A 14,106-nucleotide genomic window follows, 5' to 3' on the forward strand; every position below is an offset into this window, starting at 1 on the left:
TGCTTCCATCACAGCAGGTGGACTATGTTCTCTGAGCTTAGGCATGCTTCCTCTTACAATATTTTAAGTGAGGGCTCTGGGAAGAATGTCAGGGTGGATTGAACCCAGGGCCTCATGAGGTTTGCTAAACAAGCACTTGCCTCTGAGCTATGTTCCCAGTCCTATTACTTACTACTGAGCTATGTTTCCAGTCCTATTTCACTTTGCGTTGATCAGTCTTTGAACTGTTAAGGTTTTACTAAGTTGCCTAAGCTGGCCTTCATCTGCTTTGTCTGCTGGAATGACTGGCTTGTGCCACCATCCCTTTCTTGTAATGAGGGGTAGTTAACTGTTTGGCATAGAAGCCTGGCAGGGTCTACCAGTGCCTCTGTTCTGGTAGCTGCCCCAAGCTAGAGCTCTAATTAGTGGCTATTAGAGCTGGGTTGTGTTGAGTAATTGAAGTTCTTGCTTCTAAAACTGGGAAGTAAATTTGAGCTTTGAACTCATGGTTAGATGGTCTTAAAGCAGAATAGGATTTTTGGGCAGATGTGCACTCTGGAGTGTGACATCCGTCCTGTGATCAGGTTGGGACAGCTAGCTCTCAAGGATTATTTGTACAGTATGCAGTTTAAGCTAGGCACCTGATTGTGTGTGTTTAAATTTAAACAGGTTAGGTGCTATTAATTAAATCATGAAAAGCCCATTTTCTAAAATGGGGCAATTAAGGCCAGGCCGTGGTGGCAATTTGGTCTCTCGTACATCTAAATCATTGCCAGAGCCTCCTGAAGTAAGACTAAGCTGCTGTGGGTGGACAGTCCCTACTGCTTATGTTCTGCCTATTTAGGTTTACCTTGGAGGCTTGATGTATTTGGACACCAAAGCAGGCTTGAGCAGTCACAGACCTTTCTCCAGCACTGTCTGCAGCCTTAAGGACGGTGCCTAAATTCTTCATTTGCCCCATTGACTGGGCTAACAGACTTCTTCCTGCCTTAGTGACCTAAACTGCAGAAAAAGCTGGAATGAGGCCTGAGGATGTTTGTTGATTGGGTCCTTGCCTACCATTAGAAACATGGGTTCAATCACCAGGATCACACAAACTGGACACGATGTACACACGTATTCCCTAGTACCAGAAAACTGGAGATAGGAAGAACAGAGGCTCAAGGCTGTCGAGGCCAGGCTGGGCTACGTGAAATTCTTGGAAGCAAAGGGTAGGGGTTTGGTGTCTGACAAAAAATACAGCTGCATGCCACATATTTCCGTGGACCAAACAATTTTTTTCAGTTTCATCTTTTATTGGATACAGAACCATAAATTCTCTGATGCCCATGAGTCCTTTTAAATACATATGCTCAATACATTCGGCAAAGGGCATCTGGGTGACATGGAGCAAAGTGCTGGGATGGCAATGCCTGGGTGGGGCAGAAAGGTGGGGCCAGGGAAGGCCCCCTGGGGGCTGGAGGTACAGGCACCACTTTAGAAACCAGTAAATTCAAAAGCTGCTGTTCTCCCCTCTGCCTACTGTGCCGGGGCAGGGTGCAGCCTGGCTGTGCAGGGAAGGCAGGGCCTTGGAGTCAGTTGTTCCACTAGTGCCCTCTGAGACCCCCAACAGGATGAGTAGAGACTGGGGGTTCAGACCAAGCCTCCTTCCCCCCAGGACTGTGGTAAGGGCAGAGGCCCAGAGTTGGCCTCATGGTGGGGTGCCTGCTTGATTGTCGGGCAGTCTTAGACTAAGGTCCCAAAAAGTTGAGGAAAGCCTAATTAATATTCTGCTCTTCACCCAACCTTCAGCCTGGTCCCTGGGCAAGGACTACAGCTGAGCTCCCTTGTCCAGGAGTAAATATACACACTACACAGTAATATATACAGAGATGCTGGCCTGAGCCAAGGCTGGATGACAAAGTATGGCCACCGAGGACAGAAAGACTGCCAGTTCATTGGGCTGACAGGCTGGGGGTAGACCTCATCAGTGGTTAACTCCTCTGGGCACTGGGCCATATCCCACTCAGTCACACTTCTTCCAAGTTCACCAGAAACTATGTCTTTGGCACCAATTGTCACTCTGGGAAGTTTTCCTTCAACATAGCGCCTTACAGAAACTGGGGTTGACAGCTCACTGCCTGTGTTCTGAAGCTTTCTACATAAGGGCTTGGGGACAGGAAAGGCAAAGGATGGATCCAAACCTTGGAGCAGCAGGTCTTGGGAAGGAGACCTGTTAAGAGTTGAGGCAACTCCTGAGAGACCAGCTCGGCCTCTGTTGTCATAGGGTTAAAAAAAAACCTGATTTCAGGGTGCTTTCTCTTGATGGGTGGAAAGCAGGAGTTCTGGGCAGGAGTGCATACATTTTTATAGTTTTGCCATACTGTGGGGGAGAAGCAGTCTGCATAAGCATGAAGTACTCAGGCCAAACATGCTACACTCACAGGTGCTAGGGCCAGGCTGTGTGGCAGGTTTAGGAGTGGAAGAAAAGCCAGGTGACTGCCACCGAGGAGCCCTCTCCATGGACCTGTGCTTCCTCACATGGTTTTTGTACCTTATTAAGTATAGGACACAAAGGGCTCTTTAAGCGCCTGAAGATGGGCTAAGGTGCTTCTCAGGAAGCCAGATGCCCATCCCCAGCTCTGGACTGCTAAAGATGGAAATAAGCACAGCATCCAGAAGCAGGGTTGGTCCCTGGGGAGAAAGCAAAGGAACCACAAGTGGGGGGCAGAGCTGCTGGCTCTCAAGGCATGCCTGAAGACTGATGCCCAAGACTCAGCCAGGACAGCGACCTGTCACTTAGGTTGGAAGGTATACAATTTTCACTCGCCCACCTTTGCTCAGAGCAAGAACACAGGTGAGGCCTCTTGGGGTTTCTTGGAAACAGCTTTTCAGAGGGCAGAATTGTACCAACAAAAGGCATATGTTTCCCTCTCAGTGGATCAGGATGTGGTGTGGATGTAGTAGAGCCTGGAACTATCCTCTTGACCTTGCTTCCTACCCTGATGACTGCACCCTGACCTATTTCCCTCAACACCAGGCACTCTAGTGCCTCCCCTGTTCAGGGAGATGTCCTAATCCTGGGGTTGAGGAATGGAAGCCCCTGGGGGCAGACTTGGCCGACTACCACATCGCTTTGTGCTTTATCCAGGAGACAGAAGAGCAGCACCTCTGGTCTTGGAGTCACAGGGAGCAGGGACTATATGGATTCAGCTGGCAAACAACTGACCTACGAAAGGCAGCTAGGCCCCAAGGGCACCTCCCCCTCCCTTCTGAGCCAATGGAGGCGAGGAAAGTTGTGCTGTTGCCTGTGACTCCTGGGGACGGGTTGGGAGGCAGCTGTGAGGTAGGGGTGTAGATACCACACAGCCAAGGTTTCATGCAGGAGGACTAGGCTTGAGTATCCAGCATGACAGCCTTGGCATTCCAGTCTTCAAAGAACAGCGACAGAACAAGCCACAGCTCAGTGATAACAAACAGGCAGAGCTGTGAGATTTGGGAGCACTGAGCAGGAGGGTGTACAGCAATGGAAGGGACTTGGTAGGCGGCAACCCACGGCAGGGTTCATGATCTGGGGCACAGCTGTAGAAAGCTGACCAGAGGATCCAACCTTGTATAGGAGCAAAGAAAACCCCAAGATTTGGACAAGAGGTCAGGCATCTGTTACTTGAAAGATCTGCCCTAATGAGGGTTGCCAAGACTCAAGCCTCAGCCACTGTGAGAGGAGGAACTCGCTTGGGGATGCTCCAAGACTTCTGGGTATAGTGCAAGGGTTGGGACACCCTGCCCCAAGTACTCTGTAGTCTCGGCCCAGGACTGTAAAGACTCAGGAAGATGGACTGTGGAAATTCTTTCCTCTGCCTTGGCACCAGTGCCTCACTCCTGGCCTGAAGTAAGCTGTTATATAAATCAGGCCTCCTTCCCCCCTCCCCCCAAGCCCCAACCCAGCAGGGGGCCCAAGCCCCCTTCCTCCCAAGCCCCCTTCCTCCCTCTGTGGTCCCTCAGCAGGGAGGGGCAGGTATAGGGACTGCTTTAAACTTAGTTCTGGGTGTGTTAGTGAGAACTCTGTCTTACAGTAGTCTCCTCCAGCTGGCCAGTCCTTTACCTGCCAGGGAGATGTGGGCCTCATCCTGGGGAGTTGTAGACATTTTTTTTATCCTTTCAAACTCATCCCTATGGCCCTGCCCCAACTTTCCTCTAACCTGGGTTCCTAGGCTTGCCTGGGTTATCACTGGAGAATGTGGACCTGGGCCTGCTGTCTGAAGGGAGTGACCAAGTGTCTTCTTAGCCATGTCTGAGCTGCCTTAAGCTCCTTCTGGCCTGTGGCCTGACAAGAGGCTCCTGATGAGGAGCTGGCCTCAGGAAGGAGACCTGCCTGAGCAGCTGAGGAGCTGCTGGGTGGATACTGCAGATCCTCTGAGTGGTGGTGACAACCAGGTGCTGCTATGCCAGCTCCTGCTGGCTGTGCCAGAAGGCTGCTCCAGCTGGGGATGTCATGGGAGTCTCGGGGCAGCTTCTGTCCAAGCCCTTCCCTGGGGAGGCGGTGCTGGGTCACCTGTCACTTTGCTGTTTGAATTGGATGGGGTACTCAACCGCTGTCTGGAACCTGGTGTGACTCTAGACCTTCCAAGGTCTAGTCCAAGCCAGGGCCCCTCCAGAGGTCCAAAGAGTGCCTTGGTGTGGGGCTGGCAGGGGCCCTGCAGCCCCTCACCCGGGTTAGCAGCCACCTTCCACCTTGACATGCAGAATCTTCGAGAAGCCAGGCCTCCTTCGTAGAGCCTATAAATAGAGCCCTAGGTTAGCTCTTCCTTGGTGCTGGGCAGGTAAAGCACTGCCACCTTCACCAGCCCCAGCCAAGGGGTCTTTTGTGGCCTCAGAGCCCACCTCTCACCTGGAGTTTTGTTACCATATCCTCAAACAGCTTCTGGGCCTCGGGGCTGCTGGGCTCTTTGAAGTAATCAGCAATCCCAATCTGCACCACAATGGATTTGAGGTTCCGGCAGATGCCTGGGTGAAGGCAAACGGGATAGTGCTCAGCAAGGGCAGTGGGCTGCAAGTTTCCTCTCATGAATGAAATCAGAGCCCCTGAGAAACATACACCAGCTGCCACAAGAGCACGAGCATCAGACCTGTGCTGGCTGCAGCTGATGATATCTTAAGGCAGGAGGACATTTGGGACACGTGTGTGAGCACAAGTTCTTCAGTGCGCTAGCAATTTTGGCAGAGGGCACTTGCAAATGACAGCTGTTCAACTGAGACTGGGGGTGGGTGGGTGGAGGCAATCAGGCCTTCCTGAAGCAAGGGCTTCAACAATTATTGGCCATGCTATCAGGGAGAGGTGGCACAAGGTCAGGGGCTAGAAGGGACCTAGAAAGCACGATCTGGGGGACTGAGTAGTGAGTTCTGGTGGATGAGGCTGAGGCTGAAGGAAGGTAAACAGGAGGGCTCAGGCGGTGATGTGGTCAAAGAAACAGGTATGGTGGCCCAGCTACTCAAGAAGCTGAGACAAGGGGACCATTAAGTTCAAGGCCAGCCTGGACATCTTACTGAAACTGTCTCAAAATAAAAATGAAAAAAAGTCCAGGCATAGTGGTGCTTGCCTTCAATCCCAGCAGTGGGATACAAGGTAGGCAGATATCTATGAGTTCAAGGCCAGCCTGATCTACATAGTGAGTTCCAGTCCAGCCAAGACATTGTAGACAGACCTTGTCTCATAAGTCGAGGGGGGGGCACACCTCTTTGCAGTACAGCATTTAAAGCACTAGGTTTAATCCCAGTACTGGTGGGGGGGAAAACAAGAAACCATCAGTCTGCATGGAGACCTCCCAGAGGCCAGTGGTCCTGAGAGGTGGTTCACAGTGAAGACAGAGGAATGACCGAGTAGATGGGATGATGTGGACAGCAGAGGAGTCAGGTTGAAGTCCTTACCCCAAGAAATGTCCCTGAGGACTTAAACATACTGTGTCCTTTACCATCTAGAAGGTCAAAAAATGAGACTGCAGAATTCACAAAGCAAAGTAACACGCTGGAGAGCAGCACAGAGACCCTTGGTGCTCTTTGCTTGTCTGCTCTCTGCCTCTGCCCTGGTGGGAGGCTCACACAGGAATTACTGGCACCACACACACAACTCACGGTGCCACTGTGGGCCAGCATGAAACAACTGCTATCCTGTGTAGCTAAACAGTTGACATTAAACGCTGCTGGGCCTGGAGTTCCATCCCTGCCTTGGATGCTGAACGAGCCAGGGAGAACGCTGCTCCGTCTGCCTCAGCACCAGCACGTGCTGGCTGGAGCAACAGGAAACACACTGCCTGCTTGTAGAAGAGGCTGGAGCAGCCCTTACCATTTCATCGGAGGACCCTCAAGACCGGTCTTGTTGGTTTTCCCTCATAGAAGAATTGGAGAGTCCCCAGACAGACCCTCACCTGGGCTATCAGCCGTTCCCTCCTCCCCGTTTCTGCCAGATGTGTGCAATTTTGCCCCAGCTGCACTTGGAAGCATTAGACTCTGAGCGAGCTCCACCTATGCAGCTATGAGGGAGCCGTCTCTGTGCTAAGACTTTTAAGTGGTATCGTTACTTTGGAATAACTGCACTCTGTAAGTAACCCTCACCCATGCTCTGTAAATAAGTCATAAACTCCACGTTCACTAAGTTGGACTCTGGTACATCATAGGTGCCCTCTCCGGGAGGAACAGGCAACTGTTTGTCTCCAGGAAAAGTTCACTCAATGTTACAAAATGTTCAAGGAGTGTCCGAGGATAGGCTGTAGCCACACCCTGCTCTCTACCCCCAAACTCCCATTGCTCACTGTTAAAATGTAGCAAGGCCTTAGGGGTAACAGGGGTGGCTGTGAGCACCAGCATCTCCAGTCCCTTCAGGCCTTCCCGGCACACCTCAGCCGCCACCTCCTGGGTAATCTCTGACACGTGGTCCAGTTCTAGGACCTGTAGCCGCATGCAGTTTCTTGCTAGGAGAGGAAGAAGAGAAACCTGGTGACAAACTCTCTGGCCCACCTCCTGCCCAGTACTCAGTCCCTCACCATCCCCCAGGCTGCAGCCCCTAACTCTGGTGGGATTTCACCCTTGCCTGCTTCTTACCTACCTACTCCAACCCCAAGGAAAGACTCACCGAGTGATGCCAGGCCCTGTACACCACAGCCGGCACCACCTACACCCAGGGCCCGGAGGTGGGGCCAACAACGTCCAATCATCTGCAGGCAACGGTTGCTGAACCGAGTGGGCTGTTGGCTGAAGAACAGAGTGAAGAGTGGTCAGTCAGGGAGGCTTTGCAGTCCCAAAGGTGATCATCCCCGGAGGTCCCTATCCATGCTCAGGCAAGTACCTTGCTAACAGTCCAGCTGTTCAAGTCAGAAGTCAGCTCATCTCTGACTCTGCCCCTTCCCCTCTTACCACACCTGACAGCTTCGGATTCTGGAGTCACCCAGAAAGAGCCATAGACCAGAGTCCCACCCCGGTCTCCATGCACCCTGAACCTGGTGCCAGATACTCATCAGGCAGCAATCAAGTGTCTCTTACAGCCGAGAGAACTGAGCCAGGCCCTAGAGTTCAGGGTGACAATGAAGACAGCTCCCACCCTCAAAGCACAGACAGTCCATGACATACAACATTTAGTATTCTGACTTTAATCTGCCCCTGCCACCTAGCCTTGAACTTGTAGCAATCCTGCCTCAGCCTCCCAAGGGCTGAGGTGGCAGACCACACCTAACTTCTGGTACCCTTTTTTGTTGTTGTTGTTCATTTGTTTAGAGTGATTTCAAACTCACGATGCAGCTGAGGATGACCTTGAACTCCTGATCCTCTTGTTTCTACTTCCCAAGAGCTGGGATGACTGTGTACCACCATATCTGGCTCAAGACACCCTTCTTAGAACTGACAATCTCCCCAATAGCTTCTTAGTACTTTCTAGATAAGATGCATCAATCTGCATCTTTTAGTAACGCCTTCATAATGTTTCCCAGCCTGCTTTTCCATCATTGCTGGCTTGCCTGCCCTACTCACACCAAACTTCATCCCTCAACATCCATTCAGGCAATATTATCTGTCATCTGATATGCTCGTGGTAGCAGGGACACAGAAATGGGCATTTGTAGATTCTGCCCTGGTAACTAAGTTTAGTACAGGAGCCTGAAGTAGAAATGGATATTACAGTCAAGGTAAGGGGCAGTGGGGGCCAAGTAGGGGACCACAATGACAGACTCCACCAGGGTATAAGAGAAAGCACACTAGAGAGCCTGGGAGGAGCTGGCATAGAGGGAGATCACTGGGAGGGTAAGGAGCAGGGCAGAGAAGCCTGGGAATCTGAGGACGTCCAGAGTAGAACAAGGGATGATTCACACATATCCTGGGGTCACCACCACCAACCGATTTGTTCTTGCTTTGAGATGGGATCCTGCTACATCGCTCACACAGGTCTCAGCTTCTCAGACTCAGCTCTGGAGCAGCTCCGATGGCAGGTGTGTGACACCACAGCCAGCTTTCTCTATGTCGTATTTACTGACTTCCCCGACCTGCTTAGCCTACATCAGGCTAGTGTTGACTGCACATATACCATGAACTCTACAGTCTCCGTGGACAGGACATCAGTGAGCTAGTCATGGCTCTCATAATCTAAGCTGCAAGACTAAGGTCTGAGTGGCAACGTGGGGCTGCCAGGATGGCTCAGAGGTTAAAGGTGTTTACCACATATGAGACTCACATGTGGAAGGAAAGACTCCTTTAAGTTGTCCCCTGACCTCCATGCAGATACCCAATTCCCACCCCAAATATCTAACAAAAATACTGAAGTGGCACCGGCAGCAAGCCAGAGAGAGGCTCCAGCTCCCATATTATGGCCCTGCTCCTTATGATGAGCACATTGACCAACTGTGTGTAATCTGTCCCCAACAGCTGACTTGTTCAGTTCTTGGTCCCAGACTGGGTTCCCTGCTGTCCCCTCTCAAACCACACTCTTGCCGGGGCTTACCAGGGATGAAGTGGCGCCACCTGGAGGGAGACAATCTCTCTGCAGCCTGCACCCAGGGCCCAGATCACCTCATGGCCCACGGGGTCTGTGGCACTCCTGGGAAAAAGCCAAAGCGCTGGTGACCCATCTTAGCGGCCTCTGTTCCCACCAAGAGGCAGGACCACGTGGTAGCTCGGGACCAAGGCCCAGAAGGTGTGAGCCGCGCTGCGGGAAGGGAAGACCCACCTGTAGGTGACAGCCTGCAGAGCCCGGCAGTAGCAGCTGGCCAGCCAGAGTGACCGGTCGGTGAGGATGTTGGGACAGTGGGAGATGCGCAGGATCAGCAGATTCCCACCGGCCGCCTTCAGCAGGGACTCCAGCCCCGCTTCAAGACAGCCCCTGAGGATGAGCAAACAGGTTAAGGCACTGCTGGAGGTCACTTCCTCATCTGGGAAGCATCTCCCCTTAAAGCTCAGGAGCACTCACTCACCCACTCCCCACCCCCCACTGCAGGCCTCACCGGGTGCTGCGGGCATATTCCTCCTTGCTTTCCTTCTTTCCCCGCTGTCGGGGCTTCAGGTTCTGTAACGTTAATGAGTGGGCCTGGGTGCACCACTGAGCCAACATCGCCAGGAACTGGGGAAGATCAAGCGATATGAACATAGACCTGACTACCAGGTGGTGGGTTAGCCCTGAGTAGGAGGCACCATGAGAGCGTTTGGGGCAACCAGGGCAGTGAAGGGTTCAAGGACTAGGCTTTTACTGCTGGAGGGCAGGGGCAGGCACCTTGGAACAGACTCGGGCATTCTCAAGCAGCACCCTCGTCCAGACGGCAGGATGGCGAGCCACGAAGCGCCAGTCCCGGCAGACCTCTGCAGCATGCAGCAGGGTACGGGTATCCAGGTAGGTGAAGATACAGAAGAGGGCAGCACGCATCTTGAGGATTTCTGGACTGATGACCTCATTGGAGCGTGAGGGGCTACCTCTCTCCACTCGCCTGCCCCGTCCGCTGCCTCCCTCAGGGCGGGCTGCAGAACACCAGGGCCGAAGGAGACAGGAGAGTAAAAGGCCAGTACAGAGCTGGGGGTGGGGAGCTGGGGCAGTGCATGAGCTGGCAGGAGAAGTGAGTGTGAGACCCACATTGGGGACCAGCTCCTAGGGAGGAGAGCAGGGCCTCTGCTTTTCCCTTCGCTACAGTACCCCCAAATTTTATTCATTGGAAAAGGGTTATCTGTTGCTTTGCCACACACTAAAACCCTTTTCAGACACGGTCTCATGCATTTCAGCCTAGCCTTGAACTCACGAGGTAGCCCAGGAGGACCTGGCACTCCTGATTATCCTGCACCTGCTGTCGGACTAGGATGGGGATGTGGACCGCCACATCCAGTATGAGATGCTAGGTATCAAAGCCAGGGCTCCATGGAGTCTAGATAAGCACTGTCCTAACTGAACTACCTCCCCAGCCCTAAACTTTCCTTTGGAGGGTCACCCTGACTCTAACCCTCTAAGCCTTCCACACAAATACAGGGCTACTTCCCAAACCCTTGCTGCGGCAGGCACTTCAGAGCCTAAAATAAGCAGCTCTTCTCCTCTACCTGTGATGGAACCCACTGTGTACACAGACCCCATTGAGTGAGCATCCTTGGGTCATTGCAGGCCCGCTCCAAGCTTGAAGAGTACTTTATAGGCAGACAAGAGTAAGGGAGGTATAGAGCCAAGGGTCACCATTTCCATCCTGTATCCCCTGAGACAACCCAGCACCCTGGAAGGCTGGATTCTCTACCCACTTTCCCAGTCTTACCTGAGAGCCGGCAGCTGTTCAAGGGCCCAGCCAGAGATGGTCCAGGGCGTGGAACATCAGAGGGGCCCTCAGCCTCTGACTCAGTGGTTCGGGAGCCCACATCTGAGACGTCACCCTCCTCCCCCTCGGTGCTGTGACGGCGCGGTCGACGCTGCCAGTTCTGGATGGCCTGTCGTCGCAGGCCTGAACTACGAGGGGGCTGGGACCGCTCTGAACCACCGTTGGTAGCCTGGGCCCGTGAACCCAAGCCCCCAGGGCCACTGTCCTCCGAGGGCCCTTCCTCTGTCCGGGGCAGCTCCAGACTGTCACTGTCATAGCAGCCTGAGCTCTGGGATGCAGCTGGCACACGGCTGGAGGCCCTGGGGTGGGTAGGGAGTGCACAGTGAAGGCTGAGGGATACAAGACTTCCCCGACTCCCAACGTTTTCCTCACCACCAGCCAAGGGGAGCCCACTGTTTTGCTTTCCAAAAGTCCCCTGAGCATGGAAAGGCAGACTGGTGACACCAGGGGAGTGGACACAGAAGGAGGTGAGCCTCTGATGGGCCAGCAGACCTTCCAGGGTGAGGGGAGGCTGTGTGGGGTGGGCCAAGCCCGAGGCTTACCCTGTGCTGGGAGAGGAGCCATGCCGAGATACGGCGTATGTGCTTGGCACAGCTGGGCCTGCATGGTGTTCTCGCTGTAGCCCCCAGAGTGGAAGGGAGAGGAAGGATGGGCAGAGGAGGCCAGAGAAGAAGGCGATAGCAGGAGAAAGAGGAAGATGGAGAAGAAAAGAAGGAGAGGAGAGAGAAGAATAAAGTTGGGAAAGATGGACGAATGGACAGACAGACAGTCCAGACAGGCAGGCTCCCAAATCCCTCCCAATGCACCCACCCAGCCTCCTAGGGCCCAGCTTGTGGCTCCTAGGCTCTCATTCACAGAGAAGTACAGAGAGGGGCTTCTGAAGGCTGAGGCTATAGAAGCAGCCTTGCCGCGGCCTCAGAGCCGGCACTCCCGCCCTGTCAGGGTGGACCGCCCTCCCACTTCAGGCCTGGGGTGGCTCCTGGGGGGACAGGCAAAGGAGGCAAGTTGGGGTGGTGTGGGGGAAGGCTGTGGGGACCACACGAGCAGGTGAGAGGCAGGGCATGTGCACACTCACCGTTCTGCCTGGGCCTCTCGCCCCAGGCCCTGAGGCGCTGCCCCCACCTCCTCGGCCCAGGCTGGCACTGGGTGTGCTGCCACAGCTGCTGCTGATGACTTGCAGCTGGCGCTCAGCCCTGTCTGCGCGCTCCAGGAGCTCCTCAATGAACTGCTGCAGCCGCAGCTTGGCACTGGCCTCCCGAGCTGCTGTCTCCTTCAGGAACTGGTCAATCTGCACCACCTCCCTGGGCCGGGAGCAGTCTCTTACCCAGCAGGCCCCTGGCTTGACTGCCCTCAAACCTCTCATCGGAGGAAAGTCAGGCAGTGGCCTAGAGTGTCTGCCTGCTCGTGGTCCCGTGGACAATGCCCAGCACTCAGGTCCACACAATGGCACACACACACACACAACACAAACAGACAGACACACGTCTCCACACACTCAGAACACACCGAACTGGATACCCCTGTTAATACTGACATCAACTTGACAGGATCTGGAATCACCCAGGAGACAAACCTCTGGGCACATCTGTGAGGACGCATCTAGACTGGGTTAACTGAGGTGCGAAGATCCACCTTTCCATGGGCCGGGTCCCAGACTGAATACAAAGCAGAAAGCAAGCTGGGCGGCAGCTTCCATCGCTGTTTCCTGGCTATAAATAATCTTTGTCCAGCTGCCCCGCACTTGGGTACCACACCCTTCCTGCCACGACTGTCTCCCCAAATGGCAAGCTGAAGTAAGCCCTGCTTTCCTTCAAGTTGCTTTTTTTTTTTTTAATGTAATTTTATACATGTGGCAGGAGAGATCACTCAGCCACTTGTTAAGTCTCACACAAGACCTGAGTTTGGTCCCCAGCACCCATCTACTGGCTCACAACCACTCCATTTTCAGGGGATCCGACACCCTATTCCGACTTCTGTAGGCACTAGAGGCCACATATTCAAGCACAATACTCATACACATAAAAAATACTGTAAGTCTAAAACAAAAATTTAACCAAAACTGCTCCAACAGACGTGCAGGGGCTGAGGACGACATGAAGGAGTCGGTTCCCTCCTTCCTTACGGGACCCAGGGAACAAACTGGCAGGCCTTTAATCTACATCAGGTCTTCTGTCACAGCAACAAGGAAAGTAACTAAATACAGCAGGTCTCCGAAGACAGAGCCACGGGCAGGGCTCATCCTGTACAGTCAACTCCAGGCACATGAAGAGTACCATAGGCAAAAGCAGAGATCCTCAGTTCCCTGTGGTCTCAATACACAAATCCAGGCACAAACTGAGAGCCTCATAGCTGTGAACACATGTCCTCACTCAGCCCAATACATAGCCCCCGGCATGTTCCTATGTACGCAATCATTTCCGCTCTCACAGCACACTCTGAGATACATTAAGAAGCATGGAGACTCAAGCCTACCTACCCAATCGAACACACGCACGTACTCTCAGAAGTATTAAAATGCATGGAGTCACATCAACACAGAGAGAAACACAACACATTCCTATAGTTTGCCCCAGCATCTGAGGGGTACATAAACACACAGCACCCTCACAGTTACCCACATTCATGCATTCGTTAAACAGTTAATCAAGGTGTTGGGCACTGTTCAAGATACTGGGGAAACACTATTGAACAAAAAAGGAAATCCCTGCCCGCACAGAACTTACATGGCAATGAGGACAAACACCACATCTGACTCCACGGAGTTTGTAAGGCTCCATTTGCAGAGCAAAGAAGCAAAGAGGTGGCCCCTAAAGACGGCTGAGTAGAGGAAAGCTAAATGTGGCGCAATGCAATAACACCAGAATGCTTGAGGCTGAGGCAGGAGGATCATGAGTTCAAAGGCTACATAGCCAGAGTCTATGCCAGATACGGTGTAGCTGGATCCAGGACTGTGAACACGAAGCTTACTAATGACACAATGACAGTCGTGGAGGTGGCAACCTGACCCCAGCGTGAAGGTTCAAGAGAGAACCAGAAATACAACAAAGGCCTTCAAGAAGCCAACAGCAAGGAGGTGGAAGGTTAAGAGGAAGCAGGTTTAGGATACCTGGGAGCGATGCAACTCTGTCTGTATGCTTTGACGATGTACAAAATGACATGGAGAGCTAGACCACTTCTTAGAGTAGACTAAGTTCTGGTACCAAAATGCAAGAGCTGCCTGGGCTGACTATCGGAGGTGAAGAAACACACATACTCTAGGGTCCCAAATCATCACCATAACACACTCAAGCCCACCGGCACAGAACCCACCATTACAGACTCAGAA

The 14,106-nt window shown here is 53.0% G+C and overlaps 1 protein-coding gene across 1 annotated transcript in view; it reads right to left on the reverse strand.

Annotated features, from left to right (window-relative positions):
• Positions 1–3,918: 3,918 nt before the first annotated feature.
• The window catches only part of Fbxo41 (F-box protein 41), a 29,028-nt gene continuing 18,840 nt past the window's right edge, over positions 3,919–14,106 (reverse strand). Inside the window, exons 3-13 of the mRNA XM_057787441.1 lie at positions 11,857–12,082; positions 11,324–11,397; positions 10,722–11,080; positions 9,707–9,948; positions 9,441–9,556; positions 9,167–9,319; positions 8,942–9,037; positions 7,088–7,206; positions 6,768–6,926; positions 4,850–4,965; positions 3,919–4,737 (exon numbers count right to left, since the gene is read on the reverse strand). Of these exons, the coding sequence (XP_057643424.1) occupies positions 4,675–4,737; positions 4,850–4,965; positions 6,768–6,926; positions 7,088–7,206; positions 8,942–9,037; positions 9,167–9,319; positions 9,441–9,556; positions 9,707–9,948; positions 10,722–11,080; positions 11,324–11,397; positions 11,857–12,082 (1,723 nt within the window). The 3' untranslated portion in view covers positions 3,919–4,674. The remainder of the gene's footprint in view (positions 4,738–4,849; positions 4,966–6,767; positions 6,927–7,087; positions 7,207–8,941; positions 9,038–9,166; positions 9,320–9,440; positions 9,557–9,706; positions 9,949–10,721; positions 11,081–11,323; positions 11,398–11,856; positions 12,083–14,106) is intronic.

The sequence above is a fragment of the Chionomys nivalis genome, chromosome 1 (assembly GCF_950005125.1).
Source record: "Chionomys nivalis chromosome 1, mChiNiv1.1, whole genome shotgun sequence".
NCBI lineage: Eukaryota > Metazoa > Chordata > Mammalia > Rodentia > Cricetidae > Chionomys > Chionomys nivalis.